Below are 19,614 nucleotides of genomic sequence, written 5' to 3' on the forward strand. Positions count from 1 at the left end.
CCACTGCTTGAACTACAGTTTCTCAAATACTAAAATGCTGACGTGTAACAATGAAATACTTCTGAGCATCTGCTCAGTAAAGCCTGGGCTAAGGCACAGGTTCACACAGACACATTCCTACTCCAATGATAAGAGCTAGAAAAGGAGCCTCCCGGCCATCTTTTACTACTGCAGAAAGGGTAAGAAATTATATTTTAAAACCGCAAACACCTTGTGCTATGGGATTATGTGTGCTTAAAAAGTATCCAAAAGCTAAGTGGGAGGTAGGGAGGTAGAAGGAAACCAGTTTTTTTCGTGGCTCAAAGTGCTCCAAACAGCACAGAAAAACACTGCTGTGGCAGATCCTGTTGTTTCCTCAGGGCCAGAACTGCCATTGCTTATGAAACACAGTGCAAAAATGTCACTGTCCTCCTGAGCATCCACCCCCTTCCCCAGTGAGAGCAGCAGTCTGGCAGCAGCACAGCCTCACGCACTTGCAGATCTTCCCTTGGTGCCTGGTCAAACCACATAAGTAATGCCCAAGGCTGTTCCTAGCCTGTACCCGTACTCTCCTGTGTCCCACCACGTCACAGAGTTAACATAAAGCCTTGCTACCCTTCACCTGCTGCTATCAGCTGCTTCATAGGATCGTGTTTGTTTTCTCAGTCTCCAACATGGGACACAAATTTCCTTATCAGTATGAAAAGTATAAAAAGCAGAGGGTTAGGAATTCAGCCCACTTTTATCAGCTTACCTTCCATGTACCTATGGGTAAGCAATGATGATCGGACCTGCCAGTTTACAACAGCTCTTTATTTTACTCAGATTATAAAACATCATCACAGGGCGTTAGTTAAACAATATTCACCTGTTTCAAACCATGAGCTTCATTTTCCCCTTTATTATAAATACTAACAAATTAACTTTATTTTCCATCAGCAATATCATAAAAACTTAGTCTAACTGGACATATTTTTTCAGCAATCCCCCGATGAAAAAATCCTGAAGAATTTGCAGTAGATCTCTATATTGTATATACACTTAACTTTATATATACTTATATCAAAACTCACCATTCTGTTTATCATTGTTGTACTCTTTCACTTAATATACTATGTCAACATTATGAAAATATGAACAACCATCTAGTTATTTTGTTGCTATATAAGATATTTAATGATGAAACAGCCTTGCAAAATCACATGAATGCAATGGAAAGGAATGTACACATTCATTTAAGATTTTTCACATGGACTTTTCTGATTCCAAAACTTTTTCCACATTTTAGAAGTCCTTCAGTAGCTTCCAGTTCTCTGTTTCTTTGAACACATAAACACAAAAAGTAACAGTGTGTGTATGTATTAGACATTACATACCATATGTAATTCTGTAGATATTTGTAAGCAAATATATGTAACATACTCTGAATATACATATTGTATGTAATATTGGGGGGGGGGAGAGATACCACAGGAGTGTTCTATGCATTTAGACATACAAACGTATGCATAAATAAATATATATGGTAAATTCTTCCCTCTGATATGTATATGGTGCTCTTTCTGAGAATTCTGTGCCTTCCCTGAAAACCTACTGAAGTCAGTGCAGTCCCTTCGCTTCCAAACACCCACCAACAAACCTCTCCCCCCATTTAACTTCACAGAGTTTGGGGTTATGCCTCACAAACTCCAGTTCATGGTTTGAAGTAGGCCCATCTCATCCTTGGGGTAATTTTTAAATCACCACGTTGAACGCAACTGACACTATAATGTGTTTGAACAAATAACTAAGAGCACTTCTAAAATAAAAATCACACAGTGCCTGATTCTTCTCCTGCTGAAATCTGTTTTATCCAAATGTGACTTGATTGTCTTAACGGACTGCTGCGTGTAACAAAGAACCTGTGAATGGTGTGAGACTGCTTGTCTTGGGTTAATGCAATTCACATAGACTTCAAGTAGGTTGAGCTATTTATTTGCATTTGGATTTGTAAAGGAAAGAACAGGCCTTGTGAAAGGATAAAGGATGGATATTCACTTGAAATAACAGAATAAATTATACATTCTTCAATGAAATGTATGCACCATATAACCTTTGGGTTACATTTTTGATTTGTTAGATAAATATTTACTTACTGAATACGTTTCTACCACTATGCACCTGATTACCCAGGAAAACTCTTATTAAAACACTTTAGATGAATACTCTGTATATTAAAAATACATAATAAAACTCTGAAACCAGTCACTGCTAAAAAGTAGATCTTGGATCCTCAAACATCTTAAGCACCTGCTTAAAATTAGTATTTGAGTAGGTCCACTGATTTTACTGTGAGTGCCTAAGCATTTGCAAAATCAAGACCCTTTATTATTCAAAGGTTCAATTTGGGATCTCACACCTGAGAACATGTAGTGGTTGTTAGCATGAGGCACCCCCCCTTGAGGGAACGTTATGTCTTGTGGCAATAGCCAGAGCAGACTCCATGAGCAGGAGAGACTGAATTTACTCACATATGAGAAGTGAAGGTGGGACTGACTCTTCAAACGCCAAAGAACAATGATTACTGACAAATCTTCACAAACACACTACATTTTATTTCCCAAGAAGGCCAACTTTGCATTACATGTAAATAATGTAGGCATATTTTTCGCCTTAAATATATTTGTATAACACAAAAATAACTTTTTTTTCTTTTTTTTTCAGTGAAATCTGAATTAAAAATTGCTCTGGGACTGAAGCTGCATACTTCAAATTTTCCCACAGTAATTTACTGACAGCCAGGTTGTAAACCCCAGAAAACAGGGGTCTGTAATTGGAAATGCTGACTCAGTCTCATCTTCCACTATGCTGTAGAATAGAGCTTTCAGTATCAAGGTGAGCAGATAAACTTTTGCACACAGGTTGCCAGAAATCCTGCAGCTCATTCCCTATGTGCTTATGCTGCTGTAAGAGATGGTATATTGATTTAAATCGCCAACATTAAAAACAAAAGCCAAAAGTAAACTAAACAACAACAACAACAACAACAAGAAAAAAAACTTGAAATTTGTGCTTCTAGAATGCCCTGACCCTGTTTGCAATGCACTTCTTGTCACCTGGCTTCAGCATCACCTGACCTTCCTTATTGCATGCTCGTTGAACCATTCTGCAGCTGAAGTGCTAGTGTGTATGTTGTGTAAGTGTATATACTAAAGAATGCTCTGAGAAGAATTAGTTTCTGCAAATTGGATGGGTAATTTTTCTTCATCTGTGGATTATTTCTTTTTATAGGGTCTAGTGCTACTTTGGTTGAACCCAGTGGGGAAAGTCCCACTGAAGTCCATGATGCAAAAGGAGCTGTTAGACATTCAAAGACCTCTCCAGCCAACCAAACTCTTTGTGATTCCCTCTCTCACAATAATTTTTTTAATGCACCCATTATCACCAACTGCCAATGTTAAAATTCACTCTTTTTTTTTTTTAATACAAACAACATGTATCACAAAAATATGAAGGGAAAAGCCATAAACGTGTTTGCAGGTATTACTTATTTGTATGACACAAAAGAAAAATCATTTACAGTCACAAACTGTACATAGTATTTGGTGGGGGACAATATATTTGTGGTTTAGAGTAAAAAAAGGATTGCTTCAGTGGTAATTAAAATAATTATTGACAAGATATAAGACTTTAAAATCAAGAAAGTGTGATAATTTGGCTACAGAGACGACCATTGTAATATGTCTAACACAGAGGTTTGGATAGTAGAAAGGTGAATAGAGGGGATCTGGGAAATGAAAGACACCATCATGCAGAACAGACTAGTTCTTGCTTAGTATACTCTTCAGGCTTCTCTCCACTGCTTCGTCTAATTCTTCTTCCAGCTCTTCCTTCTTAGACATGGCCAGTTTGGACTGATAATCTTTTACTATTTGGTCTATATATGGTGCACTCTGGGTCCCATGCAGCATCAGTGTCCACTCCTTCAGCACGCCCCGCTGTGGCACACCGCCGACAAACCCAATCTCTAGGACCCATGTGCCTCTGGGGTCTTCTCCCCAAGTGTGTGTGGTCATGAAAGGCCATTTGTCAAAACCCACCTTGGAGTCGTCATCCCTGGGACGCCGGCTCAGTAGAATGGATTTTGTTCCCATTGGCGAGGTCATGTTGATGTTGAGGTCTCCTCGCCTAGTTGAATTCACAGTTATAACTGCTTGGACGTGTTCAAGGTAACGGACAAAATTTTCCTTCCCCTCACAAGCATCAGTTGTAAGTGTGAGGAGCAGCTTGCCACTTGGTGGTATCTTTCTGCAGGTCAAAAGATAATTAAGCAAATGAAAAGGATATATGCAGCATGACGTGACTTATTCTAAAACCAATGTGTTTTGGTGCCTCACAGATGGAAAGGTAAGGAAATAATAGCTGCAAACTTAGCCAGAAAGAAAATATTATCTTTTTAGAAAATGGTATTAAAACTGTAATTTGAAAATACATTATGAAATGTACACCTACACAGTGAGAGAAGGAATACAATTAAGAAGCATATACTGCTATTTGAGAAATGCTAGCATATATTTAATAGCTGCCTCTACCGATCACTGCTATATTGGGTAATTGCACAATTAAGTGTATAGTCGGTTAACGAGCCACGGGTGGTTGTGTCAGTCACCCTAAAAGATGGCAGCAGATGACTTTGGAGTCGCAGGAGCCAGTTGCATGGAATTTCAGTGCAGTCATATTCAAGTCTGGATCCTTGCTCTGATTTGGAAACAGACACAAAGGTTGGACCCCACTTTCAGCTCATTTGGAAAATATTTTTTTCCATTAAGAGTGCTGTCCTTGAACTGCTCCCGTACAGGAACACACAGGAAAAAAGTCGCACTTGTTTCCTGAGCTCCCAGAGTGCCAAACCTTGAGTCACAAATCTCCTGGTTGTTTTAAGTCAGTCCTGAGGAAAGTGAACTTGGTAAGTGAAGGACCATTGTCCATGTGAGGGTGGACATAAGAGTTGTACCAAAAAACATACCAGATCCACAGATGGAACATAGGCTCAGTCCTGCAGCGTTTATTTTGCAAGGACTTGTCACCCAGTGGAAAGCATCAACGCACTGGGCTCCTTTGCTGGCGAGCTGCAGGCATGGAGGATACAAGGCCTGGCAGCTCCCTTGCAAGAGCATCAGGCTGCCTCCCACCCGCTCTGTGGAGTCGCAGCTGGGACTGAATGAATGGTCTCAGCTGCAGCTGTCAGCAGGGCGAGTGCCACACAGAAAGGACCGACATTACCCCGGCCTGTGCTCTGGGCTCCCCACATGCCGGGCAGACAGCAGCATCGCCCCAGCACACCTCCAGCGCTGCCAGAAGAGGCGAGAGCATGCTGGGGGAGAGCATGTTGCTCCGGCGCCTTCCCAGCTCTTGCAGCAGAGCCCAGCAGCCACTGTGCGCTAGACAGCCCTGCTCAGGGCCCCGGGCAGCCCTGAGGATGCTGGTGCCTGGCCCACATACTCCAAATACTCCAGTCACACTTTACTAATGCTCCCGGTGCTTATGGCGTCTCTGTGACCTAGGTTTTGCAGTAAAATGAGGAAGAGTGTCACTTTTTAAAAGGGTGTCCCCTTTTAAGGGACACTGGCCAGACTGTGTTAGTGGAATGCCTTCTTTTCAAAAGAAATTTGAGTATAAATCCAACCTTTCCCCTTGCTACTGAAATAGTGCAGTCTTAAGAGAGCAGTGAAAGTGTTTCATTCAAGCCTAATTTCCAGGAATTCTGTTCTCCCTGAGGCGAGCTCCATGTATTGCTCAGTGCATTGCTAATTAGCTCAGGCCTGTCTCAGCCCCCCCCTTTCATAGAATATAGGCTCCTTGGGAATACTTGCAGTATAAAAAGACATTCACGCCCAGATCCTCAAGGCATGTAAACACTTACCTTAAACTGAAAAAAAAAAAAAAGGTGGTGTTCTGAATTTAAGGATGCCCTGCTGCAGAAGCTGGTTTAACGTAAATATTGTACAGCTAAAGTATCTGAACACATCAGTACAATACCCTCAAGATACATTTTGTGTCCCGCAGCACAAGAAAAATGCACTATATGCCAGCCAGAGGTGAAGGATGTAATCTCACAGTTGCCATATGCTTGAAATTTCTCTGCATGGGAAGCAGCATCCTCAAAACAATCTGAATTGGCATCGTCTCACAGCTATCTCACAAAAGGGACAACACAAGGGACAGCGCGTCGTTAAACAATGCTTCATTCTGAGAATTGTGATAAGTGCTTTGTATCTCCTGCAGCGAATGAAGGAGGACCCCACAGTGCGACTCTTTTCTATCTATCAACACCAAAATATCAAAGAAATAGGAGAACGTGCAGTGTTACCACTCCATGTGCTTTGCAGACAGCCTGACAGCTTCTCTCCATCTTTATGAGGGCTGCAGTGCAAAGTTAGCTCACTGAAATACGTGAGAAAAGGCTTGCTCCATTTGCCCCTTTCTATTAACTAGAGTACAGTGCTCTCTGCTTCACTAGAATAATTACTCTAGGCCAGGTGAATTTCCCAAAAGAAACTAAAAGAACGAGGGGGTGGGTGAGCCTGCCACAAAAGGAGCAGAAGAGAAGACAGGTTTTCCACCCTCGGGGTACCGCTGCCCAGTTGCACCATGTGTGTTTGCCTTCACTTGGAGCGTAGGACCCAGCTTCAGAGATGAGCAGGGGGAGCTAACCGCCTTCCAGAAGCTTACTCCAGTGCCTCTGTTCCACAGCTAATGAGCTATCACTGATTTAATCATCTTTGTATTTCCTTGGGCCAGCCGCAATCATAAGATTTGTCCTTTTTTTTCTTTTTCTTTTTGCTGACCCAACAAAAATCCCTTCTCAGGGAAAGTTCCCATTGCTAACAAGCATTTCTCCAGGCAGAAGAGACATGCTGCACTTTCAGTACTGATTCCTCCAGCACTCTGCATGTTCCAGGCTGTAGGTAATTTCCTGCCCTGCTTCTGCCAATCAACAGTGCTGCTGTGGCACACACCTCTGTGCCACTATTCATCTACCCAAATATATAGGGAAAATATACATTTATATATACAAATATATTTAGCTATATAAATACATACAGAATACTTACAGTAAATGTTGCTGCAGCGAGACCAAACTGAAAAAATAGATCAATTGTTTATGGCAGAAATGGAGTTTTCATTTCCAGAATATCTCTGGAGGCATTAAAACTTCAACAGTTTTATTTACGGTGCAGTTCAAAAGATGTAAATTTGCAAATCATGATGTTTATTACCTGCTGTCAGAGACATTTGCATGGGTGGACATAAATACTATAGCAGCACCATTAACGTACAGATGCATCACATATAGGGGGCACCCATACCGACCTCATGCTAAGCCTTTATTGCAGTATCAGGAGGTTTCAGCAGAGACTGACTTGGTTGGAATAACTTCTCTGCTGTTGTATGCTTTTAAAATTTCATCCTCACTGATGTCTGTGTTGTTCTGGGCACTGCTCTCAAAAGACACCAATAAAAGCCCGTGTACTGCTCAACTCAAGTTTTTGGGGCAGTCACAGCTCTAGGGTGGCCTTACGACAGCGCCAGGTCTTTGGGACAGAGGAAATGCCCTTCCATCACCCAGGGAAAGCAACTCTTTGGAACATCCCATGACCTTTTCTATCCGACAGTCCATTCAACAGTGGAAATGGGACAAAAAGCAAAGGCAGACTGACTGTAGTACTACTTATTGCCCAGCTCTGGTTCAGTCTGTTCCCAGCAAACCTCAACCACACTGCCTAATGCATGCAGCCAAACCTCCATAATGAAACTCATCCTCTGGAGTGATCTCCATTTCAAAAAATGGGGCCATACCGAGATAAATGAAATGCCTTGTCTTTGCAAACACCATCAGTCTGCATTTAAATTAGGAATAAACTAGAGATAGCTCGAATTTAGCTTCGGCACCCTCTCATTTGTTTCCTACCTATAAGCATATGTAGGCCAGGTAAATTAAAACTCAGATCTCAGCTGTAGAACCTTGGATCCTGCAAATGCAAACCCATCTGGAGGTTTGGGGCGAACTTAGTCTTTGCCTGGCTGAGCTATCTACTAGGGCAGCATTTTGATTTGATTTCTTTTTCCAATAGAATAATGATGCTTTCAAAAATGGCACTGAAACGTCAAATTTCAAATGTTAAAGACATAAATTGGCCATTATTAGGTTAGTATTTCAAACAACTAAATTGAACTATAGCTGTTGTAGTTAATTAGTATTAATTAATTCACTTGTTGACTCATTCACTTTAGCACACAAAGGTAATCAGAAAATAATTTGACTACCTAGCGTGCAATTAGTGATTTGAAGAACATAAACCAAACACGGTTAAATGAGGTAATGTTGAAACTGAATCACTGCTACCTGTTTCAGTCTTCTGCAGATAAAACTGTCTGCTGGAATAGGTCACAAGGAGATACGACCTGGCTGACAGATATTTCATGTGGCAGCAGTTTATGTAATTTATGGTGCCAGCTTCTTGGGTTTTCCCTCTTGCACAGGCTGTTTATTCACACAAACTGTGGCATAAACACACCTGTAAGTACTTAGGAGAAATGGATGCTGCTATTAGCACTACTGGCACTCGCAGTGACACTAAAGATCAGCTGTCCTATGCGCTCAGTTTTCCTCCAGCAAACCAGGAACTGAAAGATCATGTCGTTCATTTTATCAGCTTACTGAAATATCTGGAATGCTACTGATAATGTTAAGCTTTCTTAGAATAAAATGTTCATTATGTTTCTCTGATTATCTTGTTCTTTGTCAAGATATTTGCCTGGTCTCTTCAGTGCTGGCAAGAGACAAACCACAAATACCAGACCATACACTTACTCAGGCTCCTGTATTGACCCCCCAACACAGTGGAATCGCTCGGGAACAGTCTTCCAGTCTTTTGCCATCTTAACCATCGCTCCTGCATCTAGGACACCGTAGCCAAACAAGTGGTTGAATTCCAGCCCAACGCCATTTCTGCGCCACTGATGAACTTCATCGTGGAGCTGGTTCCTTTTGGAGGTGAGGACTGTCAGATGCTGCATGTCTCTCCATGTCAGATCCAAGCTGTGGAAGAGTAACATGGTACAGTTCCCACAGATATTAAAGAAACGCAGTGTGTTTGAGTAGGCCCTTTGGTAAAATTTGCTTCTGTGAGTCACACATAAATTGTATCTATATACATATCAGTAACAAGCTTCTGATGATTTCAGTGGGCAGAGGAATAGGTTTTAATTGTGTAGCACTTCCCCAAAATTACAAAGTCATTTCTGACAGCAACTGCTTTCAACTACACGTTAAATATCTACCATGCGATTTTTAAGCTAATAAAATGGGAGGAATATTATACGAGATGATGAAAATAATACAAAAAGAAAAGGATGACGACACAATTTAGTCTAACCTTCCTCTTAGATCTTGCCCTCTTTTCCTTGCCTGCTCCTCCTGCTTTTCCCATGGACCTTCCAAGGGTCACCCAGAGAAGCTCTGATCAGATGGATGAAGGTGGCAAGCTATAATGACGAGGTCTTGCTAATTTCAGCAGACTCTGAATATGGGTTATGGGCTGTGGGGGGTGCAGGTTTGCACTGTGAGGTATGATGGAGGCTTGTCACCAGTGATATACTAGCACGGATGTAGGCAGTAACGTAACGTTTGTCTAGATTCCATGATCATCCTTCATCATCAGCTCTTGTCTTCCTAGATTTGCAGTGATTATGATGACAGGAGGGGCACTTACAAGTTATTATTCTGGAAGCTTTAGCACTGACATTCTAATTCTACATAACTAACGCTATTCCAGTTGTTTTATGATTAACTCTTTCAACATTACAATGTGTCTGATTCAAACCATCAACCCCAAAGGATCAGTTTTTCAGCTTTCTGTGCACCAAGTTAATAAGCATGTGTGCATGCTGAACGTATACCAGAATAGCCAATTACTTTCATTTCTTTGAGGTGACACAAGGTAGCTGAAAACCAGAGATCACTTGCATCATTCTTACTGAAACCCTTTAAGAGTTGCTATGTGTCTTAAAACTGTACTTTCCATTTCACAGATTAGCTAGTTTTTAGAAACAGTCAGATATACATGAGCTGGGAAACATTGCAGGCAAGAGGGAAATTGTTAGCCATCCCTGCCAAGGGCACTGCAACTCATCCAGGGTAACCCTGCACAACACAGCAGAGGAGTAATGGAGTCAGGCTGGAAGGAGAGAGGAGACACTGACAGTTCTTCGTCTTTTTCTTTTCTGTCTTCTCAGCAAAGACTAGAAAACCAATTGCAGACTATAAGTTAGTCTAATTTTTACTTGTGATTTCTGCTTGTTTGGCAAGATTAATTAAGGTCTTCATGGACAGCCCAAAAGAAGAGGAGTGATCATCACTGAGATACTAGGGTTGTAGTCCATGTTAAACATGCAGTGGTCAGGAAATTCATTAAGTCTGAAGACTTATTTTTACGGCCATATTAATTTATTACACTGTGGCTGTCCCACTGAATAAATTTGACAGTAGAAGGATTGATCATCCAAAGTTGAACATTTGGCATGTTTGTTTGGTGTGAATAAAACCTGAATAATGAGACTTAGTCCAAGTCATTCTCTGAGCACAATTGCTCTGCTAACAGTATAAACCTTGTCTCATTCTTCTATATACAGCTGAAGAAACCTATGTACACAGTGTTCAGTTTGTGCCAAGATTACAGCAACTGAAGCGGTATAGCTGAGCAAATGTTGTTTCACTTCATAAAACGACTTAACACAAAGTAAAAAGATGGTGTAGGTTATTGTAAGAAAACCTTTTCCTCATCATTAAAAAAGATGATGAATAAGAGGTCTCCAATGTCATGAATAGCATGGAGAAGGTAAACAGACAATGGACATTTATTCTCTCACATAATGCAGCAATTATGTAGCACAAAAGCAAATTGCCAGCAATGGGGTAAGAAACAACAAAGGAAGCATTCCTCACTGCTGCCAAAAAATATTATTACTGTGGAATTGATTGCCACTGGATGATACAGGTGCCAAATACACAGACAATTTGAAAAAGAATTGGACAAATTCGAGAAGGATAAATCTGCTTGCGGCTGTTAAAATGGGATAGGCTGACTGCTCCCTCTCCAAACAACTGATTGCCAAAGCTGCTTGGTGAAAGATCACTCTTAATCCCTGCTTGGTATTGTTGCCCCTCGGCATCTGTTATTGCAGACAGCAAGTGGGACAAGATGAACTCCCATAGGTTCGTTCTTACATTTTTGTAAGTTGGGCATTCCCCACTGGGCATGTGGAGAAACGACATAACCTGTCCCTCAAACAAACCCCTGGAAGCTGTGGATGTAGCGGGCAGGCAGAGGGAAGTCAGCCAGAACGTACGCGCCTGGTGTATGGCTCTGGCAAGGCTGTAGCTCCATCTGTAAGTTACCAGCCGCGTCTCTGCTGTTTCAGGCAGCTTGTCAGCTGCTCGTTCTAGCGGCTGTGCCACAACCAGCTTACATGATGAACAATGTTAAACAAACCCCAGGCCCCCTCTTCTCTAGAGCTCAAAAGGAATTTCTTAACGGCATACTTAGCCTCCAGGGCCAAGGCGAACACTCCGGCTGCTTCAGGGGCAGCTGCAGACGTTCCTGAGTGACGCAGGGTGCAGTTGCCATACAAGTCTGTGGTAGCCTGCAATGATATTAGACTTAATTAATGAAACCAGCTAGGCCATTTTCCTTGCAGCTACAGACCCAGAAAAACATAGAAAGTGGAGTTTGTGTCCTTGTCCTTCAGATGAATTGTGTATTTGTTCCCAGGATCTGTTTTCTTCTTTAGACTTGTGTATAAATTTAAAAACGTGGTGAGAGACAGTTACAGAAGGTGAGAATGCAAGAATAAATTACGATGTAGGAAAACAATGTTCATTGTCACTTAGGACTTATAAACTTATATGGATATCGCTTAATTCCTATAAACACAGTTTAACCAAGGGCCTTACGTTTCCCCATGGTTATCATGCAAGTTGGAAACTAGAACTGGTAAGAGCACCGAGATTTCTAACATTTGTGCAAGTCCAAAGCCAGGACCAGTAACAGGCTGCTGCCTTCTATGCAGATTAGTCCCTACAAGAGACCTGAGGGAAAACTTACAAGTAAATTTTCTGGTGATAATGAAAAAGGTGCCACAGATCATTTCAGCTGACACCAGCACAGCGCCAATACCAGAACAGAAACCAGTATTTTTCCTTCTGCTACTGCACACCGGTCTTTAGGATGCTGCAGTGGACAAAGTCTTTGGGGTTTGAGACAGGCCACAGAAAATGTATAGCTGCCTTTGGCAAGGGCTGACCTTGAGTTACCACCCCTCCATTTGTCACTCTGAATTGGACTAAGTCCTGGCTACTGTGGAGGTGCTGAAGAGCAGTGATCAGTACAGTGGAAGAGAATCTCAGTTACACTCAAACACTGCCTATTTTCCAGTAGTAACTATGGCCCCAAAAAGGACTTGAGCATGATTCTCCATGCTGCTCTCACTATGAGACTGTATCTCTGAGGGTAATCTGAACCTCCACATTTCCTTTGTAGGTAACTGAATGTCTGTCTGCTCTGTGCAGCTTCTAGTGCAGCAGAAGTCTGGTTCGTGACTGCTCTGCCAGCACAATTAAGGATGATTTCAGATGTCAATGCTTTTCATTTAGATTTTTACAGAGACCTTTTATCACACTGTCCTCTGGAAAGAGGGCAATTGAACTTTTAAATCTGGTTTCTGATAAAGGAAAGCACCAACGATATGAAGCTCTAAGATATGGAAGATCATTGCTGTCCTCAATGTTAATCCCACATCTCCTCAGCTGACAGCTCTGACACGATCACATACTGCAGATGAGAAAAATATCCATCTCAACAAAGGACCATCTGCTGCTCCAAAGCAGACAGAGTTGTAATGGGTCGTGGGAGTGCAAAAAGACAGCAGCCACAGGACAATAATATCTGGACTCACCACACCAGCCTCCGGATTTCTCTTCCTCCCGTTACTAAAGGTGGAGGCTAGGGTTGAAGAGCAGCTTTCATCATACAGAGCTGTCCGTCCGTCATTTATAGCGGAATTGATGGAGATTGTCCACATGCTCGATGCATAACCATCACAGTTACAGTCATCGTAGCTGCCCCCATCTCCAGAAGCCCAGACATAGATGCTTCCTTTCCCGCCCCGGCCCTGTGAAAAGGGAAAATTGACCCTTTTAGGTTAAATTGCAAATAGGAAACAGCACCCAATTTGAACAGCACATCTAATTGTGAAGCTAGGCATCTCTAAAGGAGAAAACTGGTCCAAACAAAATATACATCAACCTTAAGCTGAAATAAAATGGACTTCTACAGGTTATTAAATCTAGTTAACTGGCAGCCACAGCCAACTGTGCAACTTCATGCACACAGAGCGTTTCCATTTATCTCCTGTTTTTCTTGATGCCCTGAAGGCTTCTGTGCCAAATGCTAAGACATTTTATGGATTCATTAGCACTTATGTCAAGGCCTAAGTGCTACGAGGAAGGTGTTCTTTTAAAAGGGATATAGGTCATCTCAGACACTGGGCTTGTAAAATCCAATTAGGTTTGGGCAATGGCTAAAAAGCCCTGCAAAACTGGCACCCTTTTCCTCTCAATAGATTTTTCTCCATAGGTGTCATTGTCTCAGAGTTGTTTTTCTGGCAAACCAGCTTCTACCACTGAGTAGAAAATAAAGTTATGAGATCATATGAATCATCTAGAGAAAGAAAGCCTACTGAAACCACTGCACAGTCCAGAGATGGATGGGAGAGACCGAAGTTGAAGGGCAGCTATAAAAACTCTGACCTTCCTGTTGGTTAAAGGAAAGACATTTGTATCCTCTTCCTCATTTTCAAATAAAGAAGTGGGAAGGGATCAACGCAGCTCCTTCTCCTCAGCCCATGCTAAGAGAGAGGTAGAGGCTGCCTGGAAGAGCACGAGACCTGAGAACCCCAATACCTGGAGAAAGATCAGTGCCACTGAAAGCAAGGCTCGGGGCCCCCACCAATTCCAGCACAGCCACAGTTTTTCTCCCTGTGTTTTGACTAATGTAATCCAATGTTTACTTCCAACAGCATCACAAGGGTGCAAGGCCTCAATTTAACATTCTGTTTACACAAGTTGGGCAGAAAATGAGAAAAATTATCTTCTGGCCTCTTCGTTGTCCAGCAGGAGATGGAAGTTAAGGAATACACAAACATAGCAACTTGCAGTGGTATTTTAATAGGGAACCTTTTCTGCAAGGAATTTAAATCAAATCTGAGCTCCCAGCAGTAGCTTCTATTTTTCATCATACCCCACTGAACAGAGCAACCTCATTATTTCAAGCATGTTAGTGAGTCGCATTATAATCTATTGAATTGCACAGCAGGTTTGCTGCCACTGGGGTACATAACATCTCAGGACAGAGATTTTCATAATAAAGATGATAACTATGAGAAAGCCTACTGAAATCAGCCTGAGAACTCCCACAAAGATCTGAGATTAATCATTTGTGTTCTAAGGGAAGAGGACACTGTTGCAAAAATACATAAAAACAAAACAATTCCAGCAAATTATTAAAAAAAGCAAAACAAACAAGCAAAACACCCTGCACAATGAAAACAGTTATGCTTTTTTTCCCCTTTTTATATATCCCATCTTGCGCTCTGACTGCTGTTACCTTACAGAGCCCAAATGTGGTCTCTGGACTTGCTTCCCAGGCTACATCACAAGCTTGCCGTCGTGCCCACAGCCCCCATCACAGCACCTTGCCACCATCTGTGCCTTTTGGACAGCCTCAGGGGCAGCTGGAGCACGTTTCCGTCCATCCCCAAAAGGCAGGCTGCTGCCCAGCACAGAGAGCAGGTGGCTGCAAGTGCCAGGAACAGGACATTTGGCATGTTATGGACCCGTTCTTCAACAACTCTTTCTTTCCAGGGAAGAAGGGAGATGAAACACACCATTTTCATGCAATAAATTCACAGAAATAGTTTGGTGCCTGGAAGTTAGCCTCTGCCACATTCAGCGTAGGGAAGCAGACTTGGCCCTGCCTGGCAAATTGTTCCATGCTGCCAAAAGTCGGAATTGCTGCAAAGCATTACCCCCCATGGCTGGGGTTGGTGGCAGAATGGCACAAAACAGGCAAAACAGATGTTGGAGGGGTCGGGTAGAATCCAGAGAGGAACTGAAATTTGGGCTTGCGCGGGGGCAGGTTTTATGCATGCAATTAGTGTAACGGGAGAATGATCTTAGGATATCACTTCTAGAGCAGTCACATCCACAAGCATGGCTTAGTGTTGTTGTTTTTTTTTAAAGGAAAAAAAAAAAAGTAATTTACCTCTTAATATTCTAATTTCAATTTCATTTCCCTCCTAGCCAGGACCAGAAAGAGAAGCAATCAAACGCTATTGGCGTAAGCTGATGGCAGTCCAAGTGCATTATTTGCAATAGTGCTTAGGACTTGTTTGCTTACATTTCCCGCTGCCAGACCCGCAGTAGCTGGATAGCTTGCACAGGCAAACTGTTTGTTGCCTGTTCTTAAGCATTGTTCCAAGTACAAGGCAGAAATATACGGCTTCAGGGCAAGTGAATTTTCAATTCTCTGGATGGTATTTGTCTAAACCAGAAAAATCTCGGTGGGGTCAATTATGTGTCACATTTAAAGCCAGCTGAAAGCTCCTATTTGTATCTCAACCTTAAATGAACCTCAAAAGTATCAGTGGTGTCACTCAACTTAGGCTGCTGTACATTTAGACCAAAAACGACCGGAGAAGCTGCCAGTAATGTACGGTAGAAACACCAGAGGGAGCCTGCAGGAAGATTTAGGAAGAAGAGGGAAGACTGCAAGATAAGATACATTTCAGAGAATCTTTCCTCCAGAATCCTGTTAAAACTTGCTCATTTCCCCCAAAAGCAATGCAGAGCAGGCAGTCACACTTCTGAGCCATCTGAAGCTGTAACTCACGCTTAGAGCTGAAAATGGATCTCAGTGCATTGGGGAGTAGCCCAAAAGAGGCCCACATCTCAACTCGCACTAAGCCAGAACTAAATCCTGGGCAAGGCTAAATGCTCAGAAAGTCACAGACAGTACTGAGAAGCACTCTCCGCAGAAACAGCAGGCTTTCTATTTCCAGTGTTCTTCGTGGGATGCTGTGCTACCGACAAAAAATATCTCTGTGAAACTTTATTACCCATTCTCATCTTCTAAAGAGCATAATCCCAGTAAAACATCTTTACTCAACTATCTTGCAAAAATGAGCTGGCAGGGGACTGCAGGCTAATTCATTTTAGGTAACTTGAGGTACATCTTGGATTCTTTTTCCCTTGTTATTGTGTTCATTTGTCACGCTTGCTGGGCGAGTGCCTAAGCCAGTGTTTCTCAGTTTTGATTCCTGGATCACACTTTCTAGATAAAAACTGGTGGTATTTGACAAATAGATCTCCTCCAGCTTCCCTGACCTTTCCTGTCAAGGCTGCAAGTACTCGTGTGAGTAACAGCTGGGCCTCTAACACGGCACAGCCTCTGCTTTGGCTCCTCTCATTTGTTTCCTCCAGAGCCTGGCCGCTGGGGTTGCTAAAGCTGGATGGAAGGAACATCGTGGTCTTTACAGCACATTTCTGATGCAGACCCTTCTCTTTGGCCTAATCCTTCAGTCATAGATCGGGATCAGCACTAAGTTTCCAAGTAGGACAAGCATGAAAACACAGAACAGACTCCTGCCACGGATCACGGAGTGCCGTGCAGACGGAACGGCAGCAGGGTTATCCTGCTCTAACTGGCTGCTGCTGGTGGCCCTTGGCTGGTCTGTCTCACCCCCGGGTGTTCGGTGAGGAGGGAGGACAGGCTGTTCTGGCAGGACCAGGAATGCCCTTCTCCCTCTTCATGGCCACACACTCGGCTGTTATGCAGAGGACGGCCATTACTTGGAGCTGCGTTTCAGTCAGGCTTCCTCGTGCTTTCATCTCATATTTTGTTGACTTCAGTAACTGGCTGACTTGTTTCTCCTAGCAGATTTCTAAAACTAATTGGGTCAAGTAATTATCACCCAAGTACAAAAGACTGTTGCATATCAGATAGTCAAAGAACTGGGCCCTGTAATTGTCAAACCCTAACAAAATGCTTTATGTAATTTACTCCAGTCTTTTATTAGGTCACAGAAGAGTACTAAACTCCCATCCACCAACCCCCAATTAATTGTGCAAATTTTAATACTTCCTTTGGCTAAAAATAATGCTTGAGCAATTTTCTATGCCTAAATTACTGTTGAGACTGGATAGACTTCTGTTATCCAAGAGAAACGAATGGAAAAATACAGTTTTGGTGAAGAGAGACAGCAGGGAAATGGGGAGGGAACTTGGAAAATGTTGAGAAAAAAACTTTTAATTAAAAATAAAATAAATCAGCCTGCTCAAACATTTCTTCTTTCTCTTTCAAAATTATTCTCTGATTTAAATTTGATCTGCTTCACTAAAGTGAGCAAGAACTCAATGACCTGTGAGAATAAGCAAAATACTTCAAGTGAAATGCTCTGGCTTGGCCTAAACTAGCCATGCCTTTTTGATCCTGGGCTGTGTTCTGCAAGTGATAATGCATTGCTCTAGTCCAGCAGTTCTGCAGGCCTAATTCTGGTACTGCTATCATAGGTAAAAACCAATCACATCCTCTCTTCAGTAGTTCTGAGCTAGACTTTCAGTAGGAAAAAGATTTTAAACATCCAATTTACTTTCCACCAGCGGTGGTGCTGGTTTCTATGTGCAGACTTCCCAGTGTGTGTGATGCTCCCTGGCCTCACAGTTTCACCTGTGGTTCTTGCAGCGCTGTGCAAAGGTTCCCGGCCTTGCTGGGAGGCAAAGGCACATGGCTGCTGAGCTGTGGCACAGAGATTAGGCAGAAAACATTCCTGGGGTCAGTGAGACAGCAAAATCTACATTTTGAGGCTAAATTAGCATCTTGTTTCCTTAGAAAAACAGTAATTTACATGTCAATAAAGACTATTCACATTTGGAACTTAGAAATAGTGCCATGTAGGCCCACGCTATTGCAATACAGCAGCTTTCTGCTCTTTACATGAAAGTCATTTGACTCTTTGTGAAGGGCAATATTTAACCCTGTTGTAGGAACACACGAAGCACAAATGTTACAAGAGCCAAGGTCCTCAGGTGACCAAGGCATCCCTGAAGCAGACAGTATCACAACAGAAATCAGGGGCACTTGGGATTTGCTCCTGTCCTGTCCTCAGAGAGGCATGGCCGTTCCCTGAGCCACAGCAGGAAAGCAGATGGTCACAGACAGATCTCCAAACCTGGACCATGTACACAGTGAAAGGTGGTGTATCCCAGCACAAGGTCACAAAAGCTGGTCAGGCTGTTTTACCAAAGCCTGAAAATCCCTCCCACCTGATAAATGGGGCAGCTTCAGAATACCAAACAGATATAATACACTCATGTGGGGCTATAATGTGGTTTGATTTCCAGACACAATAGCAATGTGATAGTAAAGGGCTCCCAATGTATAAAGAAGCTTGTAAGGCTTCCTTAGAAATGGAGTAATCAGAAAGCTGCCATATCATAAACTAATTCCCCTATCCTCGCTTGGCTGTTCAGCCAATAAAATAAAGTTAGAGGCATCTAACTGCATATACTTCAATAACATGCTATCCTCAACATATTTCAAACACAAATGCAATGTGCATGGCCTTGAATGGAGGCAAGTGAGAAATATTTCATTTTTAAAGCTGTCCTTTCTTCCTTCATTGGTGAGCCCAGTTACAGAGCCATGATGAGACTATAAATTCTTAATATTGTTCCCTTGGGAATTTATACTAGTGCAGCATTTTCTTAGGTAGTACCATATTATGGAAGCAATAACACTTTCACCAGCACATGCACAAATGGATCATGGCTTATGTATTCTGGTTGAGCTGGCGAAGTCTCAAGAAATTAATTCAGTCCATGAGCAACTCCTCGCAACCTACTAATATAAAAGCCTACATCATAAAAATGCAATAGATAGAGACCAGCTTAGCTTGATAACTTCTTTTTACTGCTTTAAATTTCTATTGCTGAAGCTGAAAATACTGAAATCATAAAACAGCAAGAAAGAAATGTTTTCTGGGTGTTGCATTAAAGACGGGATGTACCCATAAAGCATGGGTGGAATCAGTTCTTGAGCTAGTTACCTCTTCCTTAGCTTACAGTATTAGATGTCTGCTGATATAATTCTGGATATAAGGCACCAGAGAACAAAAGTCCATAATTAAGAGAATTAAGAGAGTTGTGCAACCACTGGGATGCCATCTACTGTCTCTCTCTGCCCCCCTCACCCCAAGTTGTCTGGTCCCCAGGACAGGGAAGCACAGGTCAGACAAGGGATATGTAAATCACACAGCATTGCTCCAGCCAGCCCTATCTATAAAAGGCTACTACGGACTCACTCCCCCTTCTCTGAAATGAAAGAACCTCTCACTCGGATGATATAGCTAGCTGTATTTGGCACTGCTGTATTTGGGCTGCTTAGTCCCGGGTCCAACACCATGGTTTCTTGCTCTGCTCTGAATTTCAGTTTGTATTTCTGCATCTGCAATAATACCCCTCCATAGCTCATAGAGAAA

The 19,614-nt window shown here is 42.3% G+C and overlaps 1 protein-coding gene across 1 annotated transcript in view; it reads right to left on the bottom strand.

Annotated features, from left to right (window-relative positions):
• Window positions 1-915: 915 nt before the first annotated feature.
• Window positions 916-19,614, bottom strand: part of PCSK2 (proprotein convertase subtilisin/kexin type 2) — a 102,052-nt gene continuing 83,353 nt past the window's right edge. The window contains exons 9-12 of the mRNA XM_035553007.2: window positions 12,976-13,191; window positions 11,564-11,664; window positions 8,834-9,061; window positions 916-4,266 (exon numbers count right to left, since the gene is read on the bottom strand). Of these exons, the coding sequence (XP_035408900.1) occupies window positions 3,780-4,266; window positions 8,834-9,061; window positions 11,564-11,664; window positions 12,976-13,191 (1,032 nt within the window). The 3' untranslated portion in view covers window positions 916-3,779. The remainder of the gene's footprint in view (window positions 4,267-8,833; window positions 9,062-11,563; window positions 11,665-12,975; window positions 13,192-19,614) is intronic.

Source organism: Cygnus atratus, chromosome 3, assembly GCF_013377495.2.
Source record: "Cygnus atratus isolate AKBS03 ecotype Queensland, Australia chromosome 3, CAtr_DNAZoo_HiC_assembly, whole genome shotgun sequence".
In the NCBI taxonomy this organism is placed as follows: domain Eukaryota; kingdom Metazoa; phylum Chordata; class Aves; order Anseriformes; family Anatidae; genus Cygnus; species Cygnus atratus.